Source organism: Brachyhypopomus gauderio, chromosome 13 (assembly GCF_052324685.1).
Source record: "Brachyhypopomus gauderio isolate BG-103 chromosome 13, BGAUD_0.2, whole genome shotgun sequence".
Taxonomy (NCBI): domain Eukaryota; kingdom Metazoa; phylum Chordata; class Actinopteri; order Gymnotiformes; family Hypopomidae; genus Brachyhypopomus; species Brachyhypopomus gauderio.
This window is the reverse complement of record NC_135223.1, coordinates 13,817,698-13,826,034: the sequence shown is the minus strand read 5'-3', so window position 1 is coordinate 13,826,034 and position 8,337 is coordinate 13,817,698. Positions and strand designations below refer to the sequence as shown.

Here is an 8,337-nt window from a genome sequence, read left to right as displayed (position 1 = left end):
ATACTGTACAGCAGTGGCACACAATAGGGTTCTGTTCCCAAAACGCTGTTTGTCACTGCTCCATTTATACTCTGAGGAATGGCTTGGTGTGTAAATTAACTTCATCCTGCGTTGCATGTTATTATTATTATTATTATTATTATTATTATTACTGCAATTTAGGTCCATTTTGAATAAAATGTTTGCAAAAAAAAAAAAAAAAAACACACACACACACACACACACACACACACACACACACAGGAATATTTTTTATTGTTATTAAGAGGAGTATGTTATTCTTTCAGTTCAAATTAGTTTTGTACACAACTGTGCGGTTACCAGTTCACCATGAAGCAACACATACTTTACATTAATTACAGAGAACAACACCGTACTCTTAGATCATTTCTTGGACTGTGGCGGTGTTGTTCTGGCAAAAGCAAGTGTTCAGAACAAGCTTGGCACTTCATGTCAATCACAACTGTTAGACCACGAGAAAACTGCTCCACTGGAGCACACCAGGGAGGAGGTTTTATTAGTTCAAGAAGTTAACCGCGAGGTTCAGCATCTTCCGCTTGGTTCATGAAGCCCAGAGAAGTGACTATTTAAAGAGCGGCCGCGCGCATAACCCAAGTGCTGATCATAGCTGTCTTCACCGGCCGCGGTGGCGCGTCTGAGTCACGAGAGATGTGGCTCGCGGCTTCCCTTGTGGAACTTTCCTGTTCATTCGCGAACTAGAGACAGATTATAAGTTTGATATGTGGGTTCCTGGTGTTTTTATTTAAAAATAACTTCTAAGCCAACTTTTTTAATAAGCGAGAAGTAACGTTAGACTTAATCTTCATGTATGTGTTCTGAAGTACTATAGACAGCGTCACCCTGTGTTAATGGTGAACTGTGTGTACATACAAAAAACATTGCGCTAATATTTGAATGTTACATTTAGACACTATTACATGATCTGTAAATGTACTAAGCGGCAGTGCGCTCCTTGTGGTGAAACAGTTCCGTTTCGTACTCCGTGAACCGCTCTTGTCAAAAAACAGAAGCGTCGAGTTTGTGCTCCCTACATATATACAGTTCTAAAAATAAGCAGCCAATAGGCGCGAGGGCCTGGGCTGTTGAATCGACCAATCAGAACGAGCAGCAGTCGAATTTATTTCAATAGAGCTCTGCGATTGGTAGAAGGTGATATCATATGCGCCCGCGCAACCTGGTCAGATATCATTGGTCGTATTCTGAAAAAAACGTAACACTGTCACGAGGGGGGTGAGCAGGCTGCGAGGTTTGAATAGGGAAGTTGACAGAGCGCAGATCTCGCATTGAGTTCACTGTTTGCAAATGTGAGTGATCTCAATAACAGACAGGGACTAGCGGACTCTGAGCGCCCAGCAGAGCCACTGCCTCGCTGTTGCATGTACCACACACAACAAGACAGACACTTGCTGTCAAGATTACAAACATTGTTATCTTGACTCAAGAAGAAGACGTCCGATTGTTATTTGAGCTTTATTTACAAACCTTTGGGATTTGCAATGGATGTTCTACCAATGTGTAGTATTTTCCAGGAGCTTCAGATCGTCCACGACACTGGGTATTTTTCAGCTTTACCATCGCTTGAAGAATACTGGCAACAGGTAAATTATTTTTTTTCTTGGTTTTCGTAATAAAAACTTCATCGGTGCCTTCGACTTAAATGCATGTTGGAGTAATTCAAACAGTGCATGCTTTCTGATTGGCTGCGGATGGTTGTGGTTTGTCGGTGGTTAACTTCGTAGCTGGATGTCTTTCAAATTGTAACAGTATTGGGTGCCAATATGAGATTTTGTTTTTTATCTTTCGTGAAGGTTTTTGCTTACGTCGTAGCACGCGGCAACATGCCACTGTCACAATCATTTGCGGTAAATATTATGAATGCGTTGCTCTCGTTTGATCTGCAATGGTAACGGGACAGCGTTGAGGCTGTCAGTGGCGAAGTAGGTTACTGTACCAGTAAATAAGCTGGTCTCAACGTTATGGAGTCGCTTGTAAACGTTATTTCCCCCCGTTATACGTATTCATACTGCAGACTGCAACTTCTCAAAAAGTTACATTTTTAAGACGGTGGAGTTATTCTCGGTTATTCTTCGCTTTGCGAAGTCTAGCCGATGCAATTCTGCATTTCTGAAATTCTGTCGAGGTAACGAAACGCCACAAATGACCCAGATAGTGATGATAAAGTGTGCCTCTCTGTGGAGATCCGCGCAGAACTGGGTTTGCGGAGAGTGCAGGTCCTGAGACGGGTCCAGTCTGCGTGTGTGTGTGCGCGCGGGGGGGGACGGAGATGTCGCTGGAAACGTCCCAATGTTGTTTGCTCAACGCTATAAATGGACCACAGCGCTCCCCTAAGTACCTGCGCCGTGTGCTTCCCCCCAGATTCGGGCCGTACACCGTTGAAATCTATCCAAGTAGTGTCCCTCGGGCGTTTGCGAGTGTTGGCGTCGAGTCAAGAGCGTCTCGCGTGACATTTCAAACGTGTGTGGAGGGGGGCGCGCGTGCTGTCGCGGCCGTTACATACAGTAACGTACGGGCACCGGGGATGTGGCGTTTATACCTGCGGTGGATCTTAGGTGTCCTCGCCGCTGGAGTCGCCCCGGTGCTGCAGCGGTCCGTTTCAGACCGCTGACTACGTAGGAAGCGGAGAGTGTCGATGGCGTGTCGAGGACTGAAGGAGGAAACGGAGCGAAGCAGGAGGAAGTGCCGCGGCTTCCTTAAAAGGACTCCAAAACGAGCGCGTGACTCACGCGCCCACTGTTACCAGAAAATAAATGTTAGTCTTTCAGATTGAGACTCGGGAATACACACTTAACAAAGCTAAATTTGGACAACGTCACGCTGAAAGCACCATAATTGGGGTTTAGTGGTGGTAAATTTAAATAATGTTTAATACATGGCATGGTGCAAATCTTTAGACTGGAAATAAAATTAGATACCCAAGAACAGCCAGTCATGCAACATGGGTTTGGTGTTCATGGCGTGACGTGGACCCAGGCCTGGTGTAAGATTCAGGATGTTCCACTGAAAACGTGTCTTTAGAACAGGACTTGGACTAATCCCCGTCTGGAAAAAGTACCCTCTGGACTTTACTCTGGAATAACCTAGGCTGATGTGTTGTGAGAGACTCAGGGTAAAACAATATTCCACGTTAACCCAAAAGCGTCTGCTCACGTGTCGTTTTGCAGGTGTGCTCCGGTTGCATGTTCTGATTGCATGTTCTGACTGCGTGTTCTGTGTTTGGTGTCAGACGTGTTTGGAGCTGGAGCGGTACCTGCAGAGCGAGCCCTACGTCTCGGCGACTGACCTCAAGTTTGAGAGCCAAGAGGACCTTTGGGGCAAACTGATCCTGGCATGTGGGGACAAGGACGACTCGGACTCTCGTCGCTCCCACGTCAAGGAGGAGGACGGCCCGGACGGCCAGGTCCTGGAGACCAACAGCGTCAACTCTGACGCCAGCAGCGAAGCGTCGGACAGCTCCGAGGAGCTCTCGCCCATCCACAGCTTCGGGTCCAACCCGTTGGGCTCCGTCCTGGCTGAGACGGGACACCTGGGTTCTTCCATCATCGCCACGCCGCCATCCTCCCCGGAGGCCCTTCAGGACCTGAGCGTCCCACAGGCGTGGGGCTCCATACAGACTGAACTGCACGTGCCTGGTAAGATCAGGCACGGGCCCACAAAGGGGACGGACAAGTTGGGTTCGGCTGGGGGAGACGCGTCTCCGGACGGGAGGAGAAGGGTTCACAGATGCCACTTCAACGGCTGCCGGAAAGTTTACACAAAGAGTTCCCACCTAAAAGCACATCAGCGTACTCACACAGGTACGACGCTAACCGTTATTTACACGTAAACTGTCTTTCACTTTCTTTCTCTCTATCCCCCTGACACACACACACACACATGCACGTGCACACATGTAAGAATGTATGCTAGCTGGGATGCCCCGTCATCATCTCTCCTGTCAGACGTTCTAAGTTTAGGTTCAGCAACCAGTGTGGGTGAGCAGTAAGCAGGAGAGGCCAGGAAGTTTGTCAGTGTCTTGGAGTTTTGTGTAATGCTATCAAAGCGAACGCTTCCTGTGATCAGCCCGAGGCCGCTCACCTGACAGAAGCTCCTGTTTTCCAGTCGAGTAGCGGTGTAATGGTGTGGAGAAGGCTGGGGCGGGTTCTCCCCTGCACAAGTGTGCCCACTCTCCGCATATTTGCCTTGCATGACTGCACTCCTAAGCGGTGACCTCATCGGTGTGGAATGTGGCTTTGGCCTGGAGCGTGGGGGGAGGTGGAGGGGGAGGAGCCCCGGCAGGATAAAGGAACCTGCTCGACCAAAACATTGCTGCTTCCGTCATGGGAAAGGGTCGTCTATTTCAAAAGGAAACTGGGTGGCCCGCTCTTGTTCTTCGTCATCGTCTTCTTCTTTATAAAGCCTTGTCCTAGACAAAATACAGTCTATTGGTGATTAATTCAAGTGCTGTATAATGCTTACAATGCAAAAAGAGAAAGTTCCAAACATCTCAGAAGAATTCCAAACTTTCCAAGGCAGATGCAGTGGTGCAGGTCCTTAAGGTTTGTGTATGTGTATTTTTTTTTTCTGCAGGTGAAAAGCCGTACAGGTGTTCATGGGAAGGCTGTGAGTGGCGTTTCGCACGCAGTGACGAGCTGACCCGACACTTCAGGAAGCACACGGGTGCAAAGCCGTTTAAATGCAGTCACTGTGACAGGTACGCACTGGCGCCCCCAACAGGCAGCACTGAGATTTGAACGCTAATCACACACTACGTTTTCCCAGCCTACATGTGCCGTGTGTGTTAGCAGTGACACACACAATAACTTTACATTTGACATTGATTCCTGTTTATTGAAGGCATCACATTATGTCTGAATTTCAACAATTAATTGCTTAATCAGATTATATGGCCGACGGATCAAGGACAATATTGTTGCATTTCCCGAATAGCATATGGACAGGGAGTATGGTGGGGTTTATATGGGCAGCTGTCCTCAGACACAGACATGTCCTGGCCCTCCTGCACAGTGATCTGAGCCCTCCTTCCTTCTCAAAGACCTCATTATCTGATTAACGTCTCTCTTTGCTTCCTGTTTCCCTGGTTGCTTACCGAAACCAGGAAGTCATTCTCTGGGAGAGACTGCGGCCCAATCAGCCTCTCGATCAGTTATATTGTAGCCGCAAAGACTCTGTTATAATTCATATGCAAGTCCGAACGCCAGCGTCAGGGCCATCGTGTTTAGTGAGGATGCTGCTGGATCTTATGACTGACCTGTCCTCCCCTCTCCTCTCCTCCAGGTGTTTCTCCCGGTCAGACCACCTGGCTCTGCACATGAAGAGACATCTCTAAGCAAGTGGTGGAGCTATGCCACGGGGCTATGTTCCTGGATCCTGACCAGCCTCCTGGGTGATGTGCCCTCGTGACAGGAGGAGTGTGTTCCAGCCAAAGCATGCTGTTTTGCACCGTACCCTGTGCCTGCGGGAGAGACGTCCTACTGAGCGGTTGACGGGAGTGAAAGGAGGAGAGAAGGAAGGACGGGAAGAAGCGAAGAATGAAGGACTTACAAAAAAAAAATACTTACAAAAAAGCAAACAAACAAAAAAGAGACAGACAAAAGCAGCGCGTGAGTGAGTGACTGTGTGCAGAAGGGTGCCTGATGTTTTTGGGACGGCTCCTGGACAACCCGAACTCTGGGACTGCTTACGAAGGCGTGGCGGAAGCATCGCGTGCGGGGGCGAATGGGAGTGTGTCTGACGAGGGGCTCGCGGGGGAGGGGGCGCAACCGTCTCGCTGCAGAGTTAACGGTGTCGGGTGAATCGATTTTTGTTTCCTTGCGGCCCGTGGGGTTTGAGGAGGGGGGACGCAGGGGACACCATCCCTCCCCCAGGCTACTGTCACAGAGGGGGACACCCCCAGCCTGCTCCCACACCCCACAGGTGGGACATGGAGTCCCCATCCTCCAGTCTTGAATGAAAGTGGCTTTCTTGGTGTCTGGTGCAGCTACTATATGTGCAATGTGTTCGGTAGCTTGTTTATCGACAGGCTACAAAAAGCTCTTCTCTTGTCCATTGTATAAGCTGTGTGCTTAGAGATAAAACACAAACTATAGCTTCACTATCATACACCAGTGTTGCATGGTATTAGGGTTGTATTCTTTTCCTGTTCTTTGTTATCAGGACTGCTAATAGATTCCAATAAAGTGCAGCTAATGCGAATGGTTAAATGTTACAATATTGTACATAAATGGAGTGATGATGATTCTCTTTAAATCCCTCTTGCTTATCGTTTGTTTGTTTTTGGTTTTTTTTTTTTTTTTTGGTTTTTTGCATTTTGTTTTGTGAGGAAAAACCACTATTGCTTATCATTCGTTTTAGTCACAAGTCTTGCTCTAACCCCACCCACCCATCTCCCTCTCACCCATTTCTGTCACATCTCTCTCTCTCTCTCATGTCTCTCTCCCGTCTCTCTCCATTTTTACCTGTTATTAATGCACTGTTGACCGTAATGGTGCCTTATGTAAGTGACCTTGTTCTGTGGAATAGGTTGATTCTGGGCAGGGGGTGGGGGGGTGGTGGCTCACACATTATTTCGTACGAGTGAGTGAAATAGTGAAATAGCTTTATTAAGGCTCCGCGTCCCATCAGCATGCACTGTTCTTCTCTGGGAAAACACCGGTTTTCCAAACTCCTGTATTATCTTCAAGTTTCATTCACATCATAATTGTCTCACATTCAAACTTAAATGTATAATGGGGGAAACAACAGAATTTGAAATCCTCACATGGGGCACTTGGCTCTTTCGTATTTACTACACTGTACTCGATTCACAATTCTTTGACTTTGCATGGGTAAAATCTCTTTGAATGGTACAAAAACACATAGCGTGGGATGAGTGTGCAGAAGCGGTGTGAGGCGTCTGAAGGGGATGAGTAGCCTCACACAGCTGCCAAGCCTTGGCACAGAGGTTCACACAGCCGCCTCCCCTCCCCCGCAAGCAGGACCCAGGGGGCGGGGCTAATGATTTATCGTAATTAACAAGCTAAGGCAGGACAGGCCTTGCCTTGTAGCGCATCTGTGTAATGAATTACTGAAGGCCTCGTTGGCACGGAGACAGTGGCACTCAGACCGCTGACTCAGGTGGCTGGCTATTGACCTGTCTGCGTGCCATTGGTTCAGCCCAGAAGCAGGATTATGGGAACAGAAAACAGCCATTCAGACAGATAAAGATGAATCACTTCTTTTCAGCACAGTGTAAACCCTTTCGGTTTCCCAGACTGGTCCACTCACTGTGTGTGATGATGAAAATAGTCTATTATTTTGGACAAGGACTAATTAAAATCTGTATGCTTAAACATTAAAATGCATACCTTGCCTGTACGGTGTGACAGGATTAATTTCTGGACAATGCTCGATTTGTAGAGCTCTATATCAGGGGCATGCTGTGAATCTGACCCTGCAGCATGTTGGGAGCAAGAGAGGCACATGGAGTTGAGATCAGATATTTTCCTGATTCCTGAAGGATCAGCATCCACAAGCTCTCTGCTGTAAAATGAGATCAGCAGGGCCTTGTGGGTAAAGAACAGTACATCCTGCCTTTGAATCAGTGACCAACATCATTCAAGGGGCAAAATTGAGCCTTAATCAAGCCTTCCATTTTGCTTGTAACTATAACCAACGCTTTCTATCACAACTCTTTTCTCTCACAACTTCCCCTGTTGTCTATTATAGAATATTTGTAAAAAAAAAAAAAAAAAAAAAAGAATAGTAAGAAAACAAGCAAAAAAAGAAATACAAAAAAAAATTTTCTAAGATTTTTATTTGTTCTTGCTTTATATAAATTTTATTTGAAATTGTTTTGCAAAATTGTTCTATTTCTGTATGAATGTATTTTTTATTGGAAATATAAGAAATTCTTATCAGACATCATTTGCTTCATTTTTGGCCTCAGTCCTTTTCACAATTGTTCTCAGAGTTCAGATTCTTTTTGGTGGAAGTCCAAAACATGGCATAAATGCTTCTAATGTACCAGAAGATACCATTCATGTAATCAGTTTAAACATTTATATGAAAAGCTGATACACTATATGTTGGTCATTTTCCTACCCATATCTTATTAAAATTGTTTCTGGCCATCATCATAATCAGTCACAGCACTGTGTTCAGTGCAGAGATGTTTTCTGCGGATCCACTGCAGGCTTGACCCTACACCAGGGGTCAAGCCTTTAAGATGGCAAAAACCACAACATACTTCCTCAGTACAGAACTCATTGCATACTTATGTTAGTCTTTAGACACCCCACAAATACAAGGTTATCTGTA

The 8,337-nt window shown here is 46.5% G+C and overlaps 1 protein-coding gene across 2 annotated transcripts; it reads left to right on the top strand.

Annotated features, from left to right (window-relative positions):
* Positions 1–1,222: 1,222 nt before the first annotated feature.
* On the top strand, positions 1,223–7,939 carry klf6a (Kruppel like factor 6a). Of its 2 annotated transcripts, none has more exons than XM_076971096.1 (4): positions 1,223–1,619; positions 3,266–3,836; positions 4,609–4,732; positions 5,317–7,939. In XM_076971096.1, the coding sequence occupies exons 1-4, from the start codon at positions 1,518–1,520 to the stop codon at positions 5,366–5,368; spliced, it is 849 nt and encodes a 282-aa protein (XP_076827211.1). In that variant the 5' UTR covers positions 1,223–1,517; the 3' UTR covers positions 5,369–7,939. The 2 variants fall into 2 exon arrangements, with proteins under 2 accessions (XP_076827211.1, XP_076827212.1); XM_076971097.1 differs by lacking the exon at positions 1,223–1,619 and adding an exon at positions 1,697–3,148.
* The last annotated feature ends 398 nt before the right edge of the window (positions 7,940–8,337 follow it).